The 18,675-nt window shown below is 32.6% G+C and overlaps 3 protein-coding genes across 6 annotated transcripts; 1 reads left to right on the plus strand and 2 right to left on the minus strand.

Annotated features, from left to right (window-relative positions):
• Window positions 1-1,480: 1,480 nt before the first annotated feature.
• On the minus strand, window positions 1,481-4,469 carry Meigo (Solute carrier family 35 member B1 homolog meigo). The gene is made up of 2 exons (XM_077419336.1): window positions 3,942-4,469; window positions 1,481-3,842 (listed from the first exon to the last, which is right to left on the minus strand). Exons 1-2 carry the CDS (start codon window positions 4,320-4,322, stop codon window positions 3,267-3,269), a joined length of 957 nt encoding a protein of 318 aa, XP_077275462.1. The 5' UTR covers window positions 4,323-4,469; the 3' UTR covers window positions 1,481-3,266.
• Window positions 4,470-4,656: 187 nt separating this feature from the next.
• On the minus strand, window positions 4,657-8,971 carry LOC143904551 (formylglycine-generating enzyme). Of its 3 annotated transcripts, XM_077419335.1 has the most exons (5): window positions 8,855-8,971; window positions 8,054-8,323; window positions 7,776-7,947; window positions 7,460-7,643; window positions 4,657-5,194 (listed from the first exon to the last, which is right to left on the minus strand). In XM_077419335.1, the coding sequence occupies exons 2-5, from the start codon at window positions 8,241-8,243 to the stop codon at window positions 5,039-5,041; spliced, it is 702 nt and encodes a 233-aa protein (XP_077275461.1). In that variant the 5' UTR covers window positions 8,244-8,323; window positions 8,855-8,971; the 3' UTR covers window positions 4,657-5,038. The 3 variants fall into 3 exon arrangements, with proteins under 3 accessions (XP_077275461.1, XP_077275460.1, XP_077275459.1); XM_077419334.1 differs by lacking the exon at window positions 8,855-8,971 and having other exon boundaries at window positions 7,776-7,902; window positions 8,054-8,746; XM_077419333.1 differs by lacking the exon at window positions 8,855-8,971 and having other exon boundaries at window positions 8,054-8,746.
• A 3,107-nt stretch (window positions 8,972-12,078) lies between these two features.
• On the plus strand, window positions 12,079-16,527 carry LOC143904538 (HIG1 domain family member 1A, mitochondrial-like). Of its 2 annotated transcripts, none has more exons than XM_077419307.1 (3): window positions 12,079-12,356; window positions 15,915-16,040; window positions 16,111-16,527. In XM_077419307.1, exons 2-3 carry the CDS (start codon window positions 15,950-15,952, stop codon window positions 16,296-16,298), a joined length of 279 nt encoding a protein of 92 aa, XP_077275433.1. In that variant the 5' UTR covers window positions 12,079-12,356; window positions 15,915-15,949; the 3' UTR covers window positions 16,299-16,527. The 2 variants fall into 2 exon arrangements, with proteins under 2 accessions (XP_077275433.1, XP_077275432.1); XM_077419306.1 differs by having other exon boundaries at window positions 12,081-12,365.
• The last annotated feature ends 2,148 nt before the right edge of the window (window positions 16,528-18,675 follow it).

Raw genomic sequence — 18,675 nt, forward strand, 5'->3', positions numbered from 1 at the left:
TAAATAGATAAATATATTACTGTTAAAAAATATATCACTCTATACTTTGTAACTTTATTTATTTCTTCCTTTATATTTATTATAACTTTTACTAAACATTTACTTTTATATAATACGTGCATAATACGTGCCAGTACACATTAACGATATTGTTACGTGCTTTGCTGTAGCACTGTAGTGTTACATACCTGTGCAAAGCACGAAATAATGTCGTTAACATTTACACAGAATAGGTGTCTTAGAATTTAAAATAAAAAATTACAAAATTAATAAAAAATGAAAATGACAATGTCATGCATTTATCTATATATATATATCTCGTAATTTTCTCTATCAATAAATTGTTGTATACTATTATAATTTATTTTATTGAAACAAAGTGCGAAGGTCGCGCCCCATCGTTTTTCTTTTTTTCTTTTTTAGTATTTTCTATATTATTATACATTATATACAACATATTTTTTAAAATTGCTAAAATTTACACGATTTCTCGTAAACGCTTGAGAGTCATCGCATAATCTCCGTATAGCATCTGTTACTTCTATACGAATACTACATTCCTATAAAAATTCGGCAAAATCGGTGACCCAAAGGGTGAGCTCTTCCGTTAGTTGAACGCGATCTTCCTTTAAGCTGGCCACACACACTTTCCGTAGAACGTAACAGTAGGATTTCGACCAATCGCGTTGCTCGATTCGAAAACGTACGGCTGCGTGCGGCCATACGTTCCCGAATCGAGTAACACGATTGGTCGAAATCCTACTGTTTCGTTACAAAAAAGTGTGTGTTCGGGGCCTTAATGAAACTACGGGCATCATATTCGTACACACACACACACACACACACACACACACACACACACACACACACGCGCGCGCGCGCGCGCGGACATTTTGTAAAAATGTGATTTTTCGACGTTTTAGAACATTCTGAACACATTAGCATAGAAAACTGAAAAATATTTCACGAAAACAAAGTTTCCTCTATGAAGATGCAAAATATCGGCAACATTTTAACGTATTGCGTTATTTCTTGTAAAATAATATATTCTTAAGATGTGTCACACACACACATTCTTATATTTTAAATAAATATAAACAAATATTTTATTCAAATGTTCATTTAATAAATTATATGTTCACATACAATACGATATAATTTAATTGACAAATTGTCAAATAAAAGATCTGTTTATGAGACAATCACATATTATACTACCTATCAAAATACAAAAGCTTTAAATACTTCATATAAACCAATATCTTCCAAAATAAAACACCAATGGTATTGACAAGACTTAGAATTCTCAGTAATAAACATTAATTAAACACAATTTGATTTTTCTAATAAATGGAAGGATTTGCTTCTCATCTCTTTGTGCAATTATATTACTATACTTTGTTATATACACTTTTAGTAAATTTCACACATATATAAGCAGATATACCTATATTTACGTACATTTTGAAATACATTCGCAATATGTATATGTATATATATATATACATACATATATATATATATATATATATAATAGCTATAAACAACGAACATCTTATCTTTCTTTTTCTTATTAGCCTCTGGGCAGCGATTATGGGCACTTTTTATTTAGCGACACGAGTCGACACAAGCGCCATTCTGTCTTTTTTCAACATCTAGTGAACAACAAAGATAGAGTGACATATGTCGACTTATCGTTAACTGGAAAGCACCTTATGTAGTTTCCTAAGGGCTTGAGCAGAATATAGTTGACTTATAATTTTAAGACAATGTTTTATGCTTTAAATCTTTGTTTTTAGTAATGTACAATACTGTGTCTTGTGTCGTTGATTAGTCCACTGACCAATCGCATTAATCAATCTGCTTAATGAGCAAATGCGATTGGTCATTTCCAATGGACTAATCAACGATTAAATTAAGCGGAGTTTGGTCAAAGTAGCACTAAAACGTGAGATACAAGACAGTATTGTGCGTTGCTAAAAACAAAGATTTAAAGCATAAAACATTGTGTTAAAATTATAAGTCAACAATTCTGCTCAGGCCCTAAGACACGTATTAGTCTCAGTCTACAATAGATGTTTTAAGTCCTAAAAAACTGACCATTCGACTGTGATTGATCAATTCCTTAAAGTTTATAGACCGGCACTTATGGAATATTTTGGAATAAATTCCGATCGGAATTCGTTCCGAAAAGTTCCATAATATGTGCTCTGGTAACATCAAGGAACGGAAATATAAAAAAGAAAACTTTCACGTTGATATCGCGCAATCATACAACTTTTCAACCGACATTTAAACACTTTGTGATTCGTGGAAAACTTCATGTGGAATCAGAATGAGTGAAAAGGTGAAAAGTTCCGTACCAAATTACAGGATCGGTACCCAGGGCATGCCAATCTTAAAATTCCAAACTCTTCACTATAGTCATGTTGAATTACAACTTCAGAAGCAAGAAATCAGAATTTTTACTCTTGTTTTTTTTTTTCTAATCATAATTTAAATCTATTTTTTCGCCTAAAAATTGCCTTTGTATATACACACACCCTGTATAGTAAATAAATATGTATCTTACTTTACTTATACATTTTCAGCAAAAAACTGAACTTGTCACTGATTGACTGAAATTTATGATCGTTTATTAATCTTTTCTCTATAAATTGACAAGAAAATCTTCGGTATATATATTTTATTAATTTGTGCTATTAAAATCCTAATATGCAAAAAAATTAATTTATTTTCATATGTAGCACAAAAAATTCACATAATTTTTGGTTTCTGATATCATAATTCAATATGTATGTAATGAGGGAAATCAGAAAAAATCTTAATAATAGATTACAAAAATTAATAGAAATATAAACAGCACAATATATTAAAGCTGTTCCTTGATTCCTAGAAAATTATTAGTAGAACCAAAGATAATAAAGAATTGTTCAAAAATATATTATATTGTAAACATTTTTACATGTGCTCTATCTCTCAACTTCTCTCGTCTTTAATTTTGAATTAACTTTGTGCAATTATAAAATTTACAATCTTCTTTAATTCAAGAATACTCGCTTATTTTTTATCATTTGCAAAAATTAAACAGAAAAATAACAATCTAATATCTTTGTTATTAATTTTTATATGTGATTAGAACCCCTAATATATTTATAGTAAATTATAAATTATTGTTGAGGCGATATGATGATTTATGTGCATGAAGTATATACTTAAAAATGTACGTTTGTCGTCTAAGTAAATGCTGAGATAATTATCACATTCTATTTTACTGTATTCTTCTTACTTTTATCTTTACCGTACATAGCATCTAGAAATAAACCTAAAAATACTATAAATGTACTTATCCATTGCCTAGGAAAAAGACTATTGCCAAAAATTAATACAGAGCCTAAAACGGTAAAAAATTTCCTAGTAGTAGTTATAATTGAACATGGCAGTGGACCGAATTCAGCTACCGTTAGAAATATAAAATATTGTCCAAATGCCCCAGCTATAGAAAACGTTGTTATATGCCATATAGTAGAAGGATATCTTTGGAGGAACTGAATAAATTCCAAAAGTTCTCCAGATATAAGAATCACTGTACCACTAAAGACAACGGACCAGAGATTCATATTAAGCATCATGTGACCTGATTTTGAGTTATGTTCTGCCCTCATTCGTTCCTGCACCGCACTTGTTAATCCGTCCATTATTAACGATAACAGTAATAACAATTCTCCAACTGATAATTGCGACTCTGTCTGCTTTTTAGAGACATTGCTGTCCTTATACATAAACAATGCAACTCCGATGACGATTAAAAAGATGAATATGTACTTTCTAATTGGATATACCTGCAAAGGAAATATAATCATTAAAGACAGGAAAAAATTCAATGCATAAAGAACTGAAAAAACTGTCTCGCGAAATATAATCTACATTAAGTTATATACCTTTTTTCCTAGCAATACACCGAGTATCATCACAGGTATAGGCTTGCCGGCTTTACCGATCACCTGCGTCGGGTAACTGACAAACTGCAAAGCCATGTTACTGCACACCATAGCGAGAAAATACGTTAGAGCGGACAGCGAATAATACAGAGTCGACGTAGTGTCCTCGCCTTGCTTCATCACTGTCAGCAGACTCGTTTTGGCGAATATAAGATTCACCGAACACTGGACGAAAACCAGTGCGCACATGAACGTGAATTTCTCTCCGTCGCCGTACTGTCCACGTGTGATTTTCTCTTGCAACATACCGAAGTAGAAATAGCACACAAATATGCCGGCCGCGCATATAAATAGTTTGGTATGTTTGTTAGTAACAACCATTTTTTAACAAATATAGTGTAAAACTGCATGAAATCCACCTCGAGACGTGTTCGCGTCGTTTCGACTGCGCCAGCATATGACACCGACCACTGACACGAATTGTAATACGTGGCCGTGGCGGGCGATGAATAGGTTAGAAGTTAGAAGTTTATATCCCCTCTCCCCTGTTTTCTCTTTCCTCTTTCATCGATGTTATTACTTCGGGGTAAATCGGCCCGTGTAAATGTAGTCAGTGACGCAGAGTGTACATATACATACATACATAAATACATATGCATACATAGAAGTGATTATTAAAAAGGTCAATCTAATAAATTTTTAGTACATTTTTGGCTTGAGTTTATAGTGTTTTATAATTTATTAATAAATGTTTTTATTTTACAATGTTTTACAGTCGAGAGATATTTTTTACGAACCTACGATAATCATGTAATCGAGCGTGTACGGTAAATAAGTTACGAATCGCAGATAATCTTTCGCGATGAGACCCATGGATTTCGCATAACGCGATAAACGGCGCGTTCAATCTGTAAAGATATTTTTCAACCTGCTACGAAATGCATGCCACGGCTAATATAATCTGTCTTGTTATCATAAAAGGAGCCATGTTCCTTCTTGCTTCTCGGATACATTTCTGATTGGTCAAAGAAAATGACGATTGTACATACGTACATCCTTGAAAATGCTATACCTGTCTTTTTACATCATAATTTTATCTATGTTGATACAGCGCATCTAAAACCTAAATTTCCAGCTGATGTATCGGGTGTGTTTTGACTACGTGCAGCGCATCTGTATCTATAGCAATAATTTCTGTGACATAAATAGGAGCCACCTTTCTTCACTTTATCACTACCACTAGAAGGACCAATCTAAAAATATATAAATATCAAAAAAAAAAAATTTTTATTACAATATGCAATATATAAAATACATATTACTTTATACAGGGTGTTAAATTTCAAACGTAACAGTTATTGAGATATCGAATATCTCGATAATTAAATCAAATATCAGGGTCCGGTTTTTTTTAGATTTTGATAACAAAAAAATTGATTTTGGGTGGAAGTATCAGGTCAAATAAAGATCAACTTTATTTTTTAAATAAATTTCTTTTGCCAGTATAGAATAACAATTAAAGTAATTTTTAAATCGACCGTGACTGGCAATATAAGTTCGACCAATATAACGTCTTTTCGATATGAACATTGAAAAACTGTGAGCCAACTTGTTTTGTCGGATTCACACAGCACTTTTTCGGATCAATCATCGAGACATTATTAATTTCGACCATGGGTTTTTGTCAGTTGATGTATTTCTAAATTAAATAGTTTTATTTTTATTGCGAAAAATATTACCCCAGCCAGGGTTTATTTTTTTAAATGACAACATAATTTTTTTAATACACCTGTATTTGTAACCCTTCTCATTTCGAGTTCAACGCGCTATGACCCAAAGTTGCCGAAGGTCAAATAACCAAATGCGAGTTTACGATATTATTGCCTTCGAACTACTTGCAATACGGCTAACTAGAGTCCCTATATAAGAGTCTAGCCACTGAGTGGACTCATGCGTATTGGTTCAATCAACCTTTTGTAGCAAAATGGCGAAACTAATTAAAATGCGACTAAAACTCCCTTCTCCTTCTTCTTCTTTAGGTTAAAGGCCTAAGGCCTCTAATAATTATAATTAATCGTAAATCATATTTTGACAGCTCAATTAAACATCAGGTTATCATGATTGCATGAAGATAAAGGCTCGGGCACATAGAAAAACTTAAGCAGTAAGCAAATCAGCCAATCACAGTCAAGAACTTAAAGCACGGCCCTAAGCGGTAGCGAATCCATACCGTTGATTTCCTTATGCCGGGATTATGATGAATTTAACGTAACGGGACGCGACGGACGCGAAGTAACGTAACGTGAACTTAATGCCGGACGATGAACTTAGAAATTACGATCGCCGCGTAATTTAAAGATAACCTTAACCTTAACCTTCTATTCATACCAAGCTGTCAAATTCTCCCCCGAGAGCGACTGAAAAACCCCCAAGCTGTCAAATCATTTCTGAAATGCACGCTGCTTCACGTTACGGCGATCGTAACTTCTTAAACATCTTATACAGGGACTCTAGCATTTAGAGTCAAGGACACTTAGAAACTGTAGGCGCCAGCCTTATGCCAGGATTACGATGAACTTTACAGTGGCCAGACTCTTAAGGGACTCTACGGCTAACTGGCTCAGTGAGTGCCCTATAGGCGCCTTGATACTCTCTTCGCTACGTTATTTACATTTTTGGCAACTTTTTTCTCTGTTTCCTGGACTCAACTCAGGCTTTCTTTCTTGTGTTTTCTGAAATCGACTTTGGCTTTCTTCCCTGTGTTTTTCAGACTCGACTCTGGCTTTCTTTTCTGTTGAACTCATAATGAAAAGAGCTACAAACGTAGGTGTTTAAAAAATGATGTTGCTATTTAAAAAAATGAAGTTGACCTTTATTTGAGCTTGACGCCTCCACCCAAAATCAATTTTTTTGTTATCAAAATTTGTCCGTCTCAAAACAATACAACCGGAAAAAGCAGACCTCGATATTTTATTGAGTTATCGACCTATTATGTTTGAAATTTAACACCCTTTCATGAATCATAACTAGTAACAGTTACTAACTTTTTTTACTTGGTAATGAGTAATGTTAACCAATTACTTTTAAAAAGTAACTTTTCGATTAGTTTAATCGGCCGATTAATCCATTGAAACCAATCGTATTTGTCGTTAAGCAAGTTAACCAATGGTTGGTTGACTTTAGGGCCAGTTTTATCAACGTCGGTTAACTGTAACCTTTGGTTAAATTCACTCTTTGTCTCTTTCTAATACCCATTTCTGCCAATGTAGATTAACTTTAATCTCGGTTTAACTTACTTTCTATCTTTTTCTAACGTTTAGAACTTAGAACTAGGAAAAGATGACAGGTAAGTTAAACCAAAATTAAAATTAACCTGCGTTGATAGAAATATACATAAGGGGGCAGAAAGAGATGAAGAGTGAGTTTAACCGAAGCTTACAGTTAACCGACGTTCGTGAAATTGGCCCTTAATCGGCCGATTAAACTCATCGGAGATGGTAAAACCGGCCTATACTTACTGGATTTGTTTGTCGATCATGTGAGTGCTTTGTTATCCACCAATCTGCTGTCCATTCCCAAACATTTCCAACAATATTATGCAAACCATATTTATTTTGTGAAAATATTGTAACTGGTGACGTGCCTTTGTATCCATCTTCTTCGGTGTTTTCTGTAGGAAAATTTCCTTGCCAAATATTGGCTCTACAACATAATGGTAAAATATAAATTTTTATAATATTATAACCAATATTATATAATAATACACATATACAATAATAGCAGAAATAATATATTTATAGAAATTTAAGTTTTATAAATACAAGTTCAATTTACTTATGCTGATTATTTGGCATCAATTTATTTCCCCAAGGATAGAGTCTATCAGAGAGTCCACCACGACATGCAACTTCCCATTCTGCTTCAGTTGGTAATCTCTTTCCCATCCAACTGCAATAAGCAACTGCATCGTACCAGGAGACATGAACAACAGGATGATCCATTCTGACTAAATACCTTCCAATTAATTTGATGATTTAAAGTTTTATAAAACTTGTTATGAATATATCTCATAAACAAAGTATTCAAATTTTCTTTTTTATTTTTATACGTACAAATGATATTTGAATTTGGACCTTCTGGATGTTGCCATGACGCTTGTTTCACAGGTAACCACCAAGGAGCTTGTGCAACTGCTTTATGGATTTTATCCTTTGTGCTTTGTGTCAAAAGACCTTCAAAGACAAAGGAATCTCCAAAGTTTTCTGCCTCAGTCACATATCCAGTGGCGTTTATAAAAGCCATAAATTCCTCATTACTCACTTCAAATTTATCTATGTAAAAATTATTTAATACTACTTCGCGTTTTGGTGCTTCTCCATCGGCTGAAAAAATTGGATTGTTTGTTCCTATGAAATATGTACCAGCGTTGATTTTGACCATTTTCTTCATTTTCTCAAATTTTACGCTAGTTGCGTTAAATTTAACATTATTTACAACACAATATTCTTCCCGGGAATGGAAAATTGACTGTCGATTTAGTTTGCTCATGCATTGACAATATGCATTATCCTTCTCGGCATTTACACACAAGCAGTAATATCCGATTATTATTTGAATTTTATAAAAATAATTTAAGAGAGTCATTTTAGTGTAATAAAACACGTTTTTGTTTTAAATCATTCCCATCACGAGACAAATCACAAATTTAGCAACAAGTTCTTTGTAACTATGGCTGCATTCCGATATCCACTGTCAGTACTGCAAATCTGTATTTTACGTCACGTATACTATAGATTTTCAGACTGAAAGTTGCTAGTGAATATCGGAATGCAGCCTATATATATATATATATATATATATATATATATATATATATATAAGCACAGATGTCTATACATTACTTAAATCACTACCTTTATCAAAAAAGGTGGGTGCATTCGTTCACGCAAGGCTGCGTGCAAAAATATCACCCGAGCGCTGAAAATCTATAGTGCATATGCATATGCTGGGCTGCGTTCCAAAATTCACTCTAGTTAACTAAAATGCTATAGTGTACGTCACGTAAACTATAGATTTTAGTTACCCAGAGTGAATTTTGGAACGCAACCCTGTAGGATTTTTAGCACTCGGGTGATGTTTCTGCCAGCAGCCCTGCGTAAACGAATACACCCGGTGAATCCGGCTAGAGAGTCCCTAGAGATCTACGTTCGTCTAGAGTTCCTAACAATTTAGGTGCCTTTTCATGCTGAGGGTGCCATTACATGGAGCGCGGAAACGCGGAAACGCGGAAGCGCGGAAGACAAAATTTACTAGATTTCCGTCGATCCGTTCCGTCTGTTTTGAATGCCTTATATTACATGGAGCATATTTTGAGCGGAAAAGCGGAACGGAGAATTATAAAATATTAATTTTTAACGGTATTTATTGATTAAAATGCTTGTATTCAATAGATAAGCTGAAAAGATAAGCATATTAATAAAAATTGCAATGAATTAAGTGAACACAATTTTAAGAAATGAATACAAATGTCTATTTGTCACTATACTGTTCCGCTTTTCCGCGCAAATTGTGCTCCATGTAATATAAGGAGAAACAAACTCGCGGAGCGAACGCGTCAAAATCCGTTGTCAACGCGGATACAATATACTCCATCAAATTTCGGAGCTGTTTAATCACATTGAAAAAAAAGCTTTTACTCATACTCTTCGATTACTTTATTATTTAATAAAAGTGGCAGTATAATATTATAGATCCAAACATCATGTTGATGGTTATTATGAAGTATATCTTATATGCAAGCCAGGGTACATACATAGGCTGCGTTAAGTACTGGCAGTGAATATCGAAACGCAGCCATACATACATACACGATAATAGCGGATTCCGCTTTTCCGTTCAAACGTGCGGGACTCAACTCGCGGAAACGCGGAATCTAGTTACTATTCTGTTCCGCGCTTCCGCGTTTCCGCGTTTCCGCGCTCCATGTAATGTTTCCGCGAGTTGAGTCCCGCACGTATTGAACGGAAAAAGCGGAATCCGCTATTATCGTGTATGATGTATGTATGGCTGCGTTTCGATATTCACTTGCCAGTAACTAACGCAGCCTATGTATGTACCTGGCTTGCATATAAGATATACTTCATAATAACCAATCAACATGATGTTTGATCTATAATATTTATACTGCCACTTTTATTAAATAATAAAGTAATCGAAGAGTCTTGTGTAAAAGATTTTTTTTTTTCAATGTATTAACAGCTCCGGAAATTTGATGGAGTATATGTATCCGCGTGACAACGGATTTTGACGCGTTCGTTCCGCGAGAGTTTGTTTCTTCTTATATTACATGGAGCACAATTTGCGCGGAAAAAGCGGAACAGATAGTGACAAAATAGACATTTGTATTCATTTCTTAAAATTGTGTTCACTTAATTCATTGCAATTTTTATTAATATGCTTATCTTTCAGCTTCTCTATTGAATACAAGCATTTTAATCAATAAATACCGTAAAAAATAATATTTTATAATTCTCCGTTCCGTTTTTCCGCCTCAACATATGCTCCACTGTAATGTAATGTAATTGTAATGTAATTCAAGGCATTCAAAAAGACGGAAACGGATCGACGGAATCTAGTAAATTTTGTCTTCCGCGCTTCCGCGTTTCCGCGTTTCGCGCTCCATGTAATGGCACCCGCACGTTTGACGGAAAAGCGGAATTCGCTATTATCGTGTATGTATGTATGGCTGCGTTTCGATATTCACTGCCAGTACTTAACGCAGCCTCTATGTATGTACCCTGGCTTGCATAAGATGTTTACTTCATAATAACCATCAACATGATGTTTGGATCTATAATATTATACTGCCACTTTTATAATAATAAAGTAATCGAAGAGTATGTGTAAAAGCTCTTTTTTCAATGTGATTAAACAGCTCCGAAATTTTGATGGAGTATACTGTATCCGCGTTGACACGGATTTTGACGCGTCGTTCCGCGAGTTTGTTTCTCCTTATATTACATGGGGGCCAAATTTGGGGAAAAGCGGAAACCCCATAGTGATTTTAAAAGAAATTTTTTTTCATTTCTAAAATTGGTTCATTTTTTGCAATTTTTTTTAAAAAAGTTATCTTTTAAACCCCTTATTGAATACCCCAAAAAAAAATTTTAACAAAAAAACCCCTTTTTAAAAATTTTAAATTTTATAATTCTCCGTTTCCCCTTTTCCCCCAAAAAAAGCTCCCGTAAATTAAAAGGATTAAAAAAAGGGGGGAACGGACGACGGAAAATAGTAAATTGTTCTTTTCGTTCCCGGCGTTTCCCCCTTTTTGGGTCCATGAAAAGGGGCCCCGGAGAAGGGGGGGCGGAAACGCGGGAAAGCGCGGAAGAAAAAAAATTTTTTTTGATTTTTCCTCGTCCTTTGGCCCGGGGTTTAAAACCCCTTTTATTACATTTTGGGCATATTTGAGCGGAAAAAAAAAAAAGGAAAGGAGAATTTAAAATATTTTAATTTTTTTAAGGTTTTTTTTTGTATTAAAAGGTTGATTCAATGAAAGTGAAAAAAAAAGAAAATTTTAATTTTAAAAATTTTTAAGAAATTTTAATGAACACAAAATTTTTAAAAAAATGAAAAACAAATGCTATTTAATCACTTAATGTTTTCCCTTTTTTTCCCGGGGAAAATTTGGGTCCATGTAAATTAAGGGGAAAAAAAAAACTGCGGAACGAAAAGGGGAAAAACCCCTTTTCAACCCCCGGGGGTAAAAATTAAAACTCCATCAAATTTCGGAAAAATGTAATCAAAATTAAAAAAAAAAATTTTACACATATCTTCGATTACTTTTTTATTTAAAAACGGGGCAGGATAATTTATAAATCCCCAAAATCATGTTTGATGGTTTTGAAGTAATTTTATAGGGGAAACCCCCGGGTACATCCCCAGGGGGGCCCCCTTTAATAATGGGGGTAATATCGACTGTCAGGTATTTACAGAAAATAACGACGCGACTTATCGACTATTAGCGACTTCGTCCGAAAATGACCCGCTTTATCTTAAGAACGTAGTTACTGCATTGGCCGCTACACGGTATGGCGCTGAAACCAGTAAGAAATGCTGGTCTCGTCTCAACCCGGACCTTTGGCTATCTCAGGCTATCTGTCAATCTGTGTCTCCACCGTGTCTCGTGTCTCCTGCCGACCCTTAACCAGCGCCACAGTAACCAGATTCGAGTAAAAAAATTTGCTCGACATACATATCTAGTCTGGAGCTGGAGTACATATTGGCCATATTGTCCTTTGTAAAGAGGCAGGACCCAATAACCAAAAAAGAGGAAGGAATATTCACTTATTACCATAGATATCACTAATATCTGTCAGTATCTTTTCATCGATATACATCAATATACATTTATCGGAGGTACGAAGGGTAAGCAAGGCTTTTTGAAATGTTTAATTTTTTCCACGAATATACAGAATATTTATATTTTTATACGCGGATAAAATTATTAGAAACTCGTAATTAAACGATAAATTAATGAAGAGAATTGAAGTAATATCGAGATAGCAAGATAATAAGTTATTTGAATTAAATATTTTATTTTTTAGTTTGTTTTATTATTAACAAATAATGTAATATAATATGTATTAATTTTTAATTATATAATGCCAAGAAAAATATGAAACAATAATTGACAAGGTCATGAATCATGATAACCTAACCTTGAATCTGAGTATGCTAATCAATAATCACATCTCGTGACCGTTGGATGAAAGTTACAAAAGTGTTAAATTGTTTTATTTTTCATCAATATTGTGTAAACTCTGATACCTGGAATTTATAAAAAAAAATGGTCAAATTTAATTTAAGTAGCAATAAGAAAGAAAGAAAAAAATAGAAATATTATGAAACACTTATGATGTAATGCAGACAAAGTCATGTTCTGCTCGGATAGAACTAATTTGTAATTAATTATTAGTTATAAGACATATATGTATACAGGATGTTTCATTTTAAGTGATACAGTCGATTAAAGGAGGTTGGTGCGTTTGATGAAATATAATAAAAGTCTATAATATATACATAATATATACATAATATATACATAATACATAATATATACAAAAGGGTTAATTATATCAACAATATGTAGAAAAAATTTCATTTACTTTTACTGTCGCGTTTCTGAGATTTGCTTTAAAAATTACAGAAATTGTATTATATAAGGAAATTTTTGGCGATTGTTTGGTATAGTTTGGTACATATACCAAAGTTGCTCCGTGGTTGCTATTGGTGCTGGTGCAGTTTGGTACACTTTGGTTTCTTATATCAGAGTCACGCCAAAAAAAAAAAAAATTGCTTCTAGATATAAATATATTATGTATCTTTGCTCCTATGTGGAAAAAATGAATGAAATTTTTGTTACACTTCTGTGACATCGAGAATTGCAATTACGGTTTTTTTAATTTTTTAAATTGGATTTTTTTAATTTTTAAATGACTTATTTTCATCATAATATCAAGTATAAAAATGGGACAACATTGCGATTTTTACGCTTTTTCTGTCCCAATGATAACATGCTGTTTATGAATCAATAATCATTTCTGAGACTAGCTAAAGGGCCTGAGCAGAATAGCTGACTTATAATTTTAAGACAGTGTTTTATGCTTTAAATCTTTGTTTTTAGCAACGCACAATACTGTCTTGTGTCTCAAGTCTTACAATGTTAACACTTTGTACACTCGTTTAAGACTTGAGACACAAGACAGTATTGTAAGTGGCTAAAAACAAAGATTTAAAGCATAAAACACTGTCTTGAAATTATAAGTCAGCTATTCTGCTTAGACACTTACACTGTTTAATAAAACAAAAATATATTACATATATATAGCAAACGCGCAAACTTCCTTAAGGTGCCATTTCACATTAACACTCAACGCTCATTTTCAGCGAGCAAAAATCTTCAAAAATAATATTATATACATATATATATATATATATATATATATATATATATATATATATATTAGAGTGGTTCTTATTTACTCGACAAAAAAAATTTTTTTTTGCGGCACCCCCCAAAATGTTTTCAATTTACAAAAAAATACTCCCTGTCAAAGTTCAGCTTGATCGGATAACAGAAATACGTGCTCCCGGGGCTCTTTAAACATTTGAATTCCCTTATATTAAACTGTTTATACAATTAATATTGATTTTTGAAGTATATTTTCCACAAAAATCGGCCTAGAGGACTTTTCTTTTTTATTTAACATGTGTGCCTTGCTTTTTTTTCTGCACCGTTTGAGACCTTATACGTCTCATTTAAATAATTAGATGAATTATTAATAACTAAAAATAAAAGTAAATAGTTATTGCATTTATTGTATCCTGACATAATTGGGAGCCCCTCGGACCCTTATTCTAGGTCATTCTAGGAGGTGACCTGAGAAGACTTAAGGGGAAAACCACTGTGATGGCCGGAAAAATCATTTCGTGAATTTTTTTTCCCGAGAAATAATAAATTTAATGAAATTGGCTTTTTATTTCTTTAAAGTACATATATTTAATATAATGCAAAAAAATCGCTGAAAAGTATTAATATTTGCGCCTTTAGCGTGTGGTATCGTGTACCTCCGCAAAAAAATTGTGGGTGCGCGGGCGCTCATGTTCCGTCAGAACGGGATGTCTAAAATAAAAAATTTTGGTATCATTTTAAACTATACGAATGTAGTTTTAGTTAAGCGTACGGATTTTTGGAATTATTAATCTTTAACAAAATGGCGCAGTTCTAAAAAAAATTCGAAATTTAACCGAAAATTTTTTTACTTTTTAATTGTTTTTCAAAAATTAATTGTCTAATAAAAAATTGTACGCTTAACTGAAGACAATTTTGTTATAAACATTCTGTCCAAATTTCAAGTCATTCGGTTAAAAATTGGCCGAGATACGCGAGCGCCCAGCAGCTACAAAATTGTAGTTTCGAGAAAAACGTTTAAATTTTTACAACTGATTATTTGATATAGAGTAATAGAGTAATCTTTTATTTTTTGTTCTTCTTTTGGCTCTAAACATGCTACTATAACTTTTGTAGCCCCTATATAATTTTTTTCAGCTGATCAAGCAATAAATGCAATAACTATTTATTTTTATTTTTTAGTTATTATCTAACAATTTACCTAATTATTTAAATGAGACGTATAAGGTCTCAAATGATGCAGAAAAGCAACACACATATGTTAAAAAAAGAAAAGTGCTTTAGACCGATTTTTGTAGAAAATACGCTTTAAAAACCAATGTTGACGGAATAAACAGTTTAATACAAGAGAACTCAAATGTTTAAAAATCCGGGGGCACGGGTTTCAGTTATTTGATCGAACTGAGCTTTGGCAGGGATTATTTTTTTGCAAATTGGAAACATTCTGAGGGGTGCCGCAGAATAAATTTAAAAGTTGAAAAATAAGGAGACCACCCTAATATATATATGATATATATATATGATATATATATATGATATATATTAGGGTGGTCCTTATTTTTTAAGGATTCGTCTCCGCCCCGAATAGCATAACTAAAAAAAAAAAAAAAAAAAAAAAAAAAAAAAAAAAATACCGGGGCCGGGGCGAAGCCCGGCGGGGCATGCTAGTATATATATAAAGTAAAGGTATATATTTTTATATCCATTAACAATTAACATTCAACCTTAATAATACTAAATTATAAACTTAATAATACTAAATTATAAACTTAATAATACTAAATTATAAACTGAAGTGATAAATCTATAAGCAGGACTGTCTAAGATAAACTTTTGGAAGTAACTTATCTTCAAAATCTTTAGAGCCACTTCGACCAAACTCTGATTAACGCGATTTTGTCATGTTGATAACTCTTTAATCAACGATTGAGTTTGGTCAAAGTGGCCCTTTTAATCTTTGCTGTTTTTGTAACCAAGTTAATCTAGAATTAATCAATTTTCAGGTTGACAAATATTATTACTATTTTCTTTTTCAAAAATGGCTACTACTGATGATGACACAATAATAGATCAAACTTTATCGGAGAGATTGTTAGAGAAGGGGCGAAAGTCACCATTTCTTGTTGCAAGTATGTCAATTAATATAAAAATATAAATATTTGTCATTAATATATGATGCATATATTGCTTTCTAAATAGGTTTGATAAGTTTAGCGGGTATCTGTGGCTATGGTGTCTATGCTTTTAAGAAGAAAAAGATATCTACACAATTATATTTAATACAACTCCGAGTTGCTGCACAAGGAACAGCAATAGCTTGCTTAACAATAGGGATGGGATATCATATGATAAGGAAACATATTTTTCACGATGAGAATGAACCATAATGCTGAATGTTACATTAATAGTTTAATTATTAAATTAAACTATTTATTAAAATGGCTATTTAGAAATAAAAAAAGATATGTAGTCACAATTTATGAAAAAATATAATATATGTAATTTATTTTATTACAATACTTTACTGATATAAATTCTGCATCCAACAATATTTATAAAGTTTATTTTTATTAACTAAATATCCTTTTTAGCTAATAAATAGTATAAAATACATTATTTAATGTTTATTGACCCTTTTATTACAGTGTACCATATTATACATATATAACAACCACTGTATACGGTCGTATATCCGTTACTGTGATAATTAAATTGTTTATCTAGGCAAACTTTTTGTCTCAGTTTTTGACTACAGTCAAAGCTCTTAGACATCGACATATAGTACTGGACGGAGCATGGAACCGAAATCATGTTGACAGACATAAAAGAGACAAGACAATGTGTGGCCAGTAGCAGCTCATGAAGCCACGGAGCCATAATCCTAAATAGCAGAGTGACATCAAATGACATTAATAACGTCTTAATGACATTTCTAACATCAATAATACGTCATTAAGAGGTCTTTAGATATCATCCTGCTAGCTAAAAAGCTGTACCGTCGCCACGCTTAAAAATTTTATACATAGCAATACACTAAGGATGTTTCCAACTTACAAAAATACAGTACTGTTCCCTTTCTCCTTATACATAATTCAACCAATGAAAACAAAGTAGAAAGGGAGATCCGTGCTTACACATCTACTTCTCTTTGTGACGATAAGCGCGTTTGTCACTACAGTTACGGCCCTGACGGCCACCAGACACGAGCAGCCTCCACTTACACCGCTCGGGGTATAAATAGGAGACTCAAACCAGTTCGAATCACCGAGGTGGAAGAAGCTATAACAGTAGGATTTCGACCAATCGCGTTGCTCGATTCGAAAACGTACGGCCATACCATAGTATAACTAGTTTGCTTCTCTCTGTCGGCACCTTTGATCTATTAGTTTCCGATTCGCCGCCATGTTTTTGGAGGACCATCGACGTATCAAGCGGTTAAAGGGCCCCGGGTTGTAGTACCTACAAGTAACACTGCCCAAATGTAATACGCCGATTTTTTCGAAACTATGCACACATGTAGAACTTTGAAAAATATTTGTGTCGTGTTTTTTTATTTTGCTTATAAAGCGTTTTAAGAGTAGAAACTACCCTCGAAATATTAACCTTCTCAATTCTATGTATAATCCTTTAGATTATGCACGTCAATTTTTTGTAATAATACAGACCAGAAAACCCTGAAAACTCCTAAAGATATTATTTTGGTGCAAAAACCATTCAGGATAACGTATATAGGGTGTAGAAGGTTAATATTTCGAAGGTGGTCCCTATTATACTCTTGAAACGCTTTATGAGCAAAATAAAAAAATACGACACAAATATTTTTTTAAGTTCTATGTGTACACACTTTCAAAAAAATTGGCGTGTGACACACTTGAGTAATGTTACTTGTTAAATGTGCAAAAAAACTATACATTATTCATTCTTATTGGGAATATATGGTTTATAGGTAAAAAAAAAAAAAAAAAAAAAATACACAAAAATATTATATAAATAAAAGTGATTAATGAAATTGCTAGAATAACAATGTTTCGATGAATTACTCGAATGCTAATTATATTTGATATAATTATTATAAATTATGAGATTAAAGTGGAAATTATAAAAAAATAGTCTGATTATTATTTGTCGTTAAAGATTTTATATTCGTGGTAAAGTTTAATTAAACTTAATAATGCAAAAACAATATAATGTTTTTAATTTTACTTTTACTGTCTATACAGCGGTATTTGTTAAATACATTTTTACATGTATACATTTCATGTATTTACATATACGGCGGTATTCATTCGTGTCTCCAAATAATTATTTTATTTGGGTTATTGGATGATCGAAAGTTACGATTTATAAATTTTAACGTGTAATATAACCGCATTCTAAAAAATAATTTTTTAAGTATAAATGTGGAAACCTGCTGCATGGGTGCTTAAATGTTGTTAGTTCAACCTCTGTTAATAATTTTTATATAACATTTTTCTCTAAAACAATATTTTGAAAGTGCTCATTGAAAATCGCTTCCAATGAGCACACGTAAAAAATAAAATTATTATGTGGCAATTTTAAATTCCCGAAATTTGAATTTTGGTTTTGGTATGCTTTCAAGAAACAAAAAATTGTCGAATCTTCAAATTCTACGTGATCGATACTGTATCCTTCGCAAATTGTGCATGAATGTTTCTTTAAACATTTACGAATCAAAAAACCACATATATAACGAATTGAATTTTTGGTAATTATTCAGTTTAGGGACCTCACCTCAAATCTCGA

This window comes from Temnothorax americanus, unplaced genomic scaffold (assembly GCF_048541705.1).
Source record: "Temnothorax americanus isolate GAGA-0224 unplaced genomic scaffold, ASM4854170v1 Scaffold53, whole genome shotgun sequence".
NCBI classification, from domain to species: domain Eukaryota; kingdom Metazoa; phylum Arthropoda; class Insecta; order Hymenoptera; family Formicidae; genus Temnothorax; species Temnothorax americanus.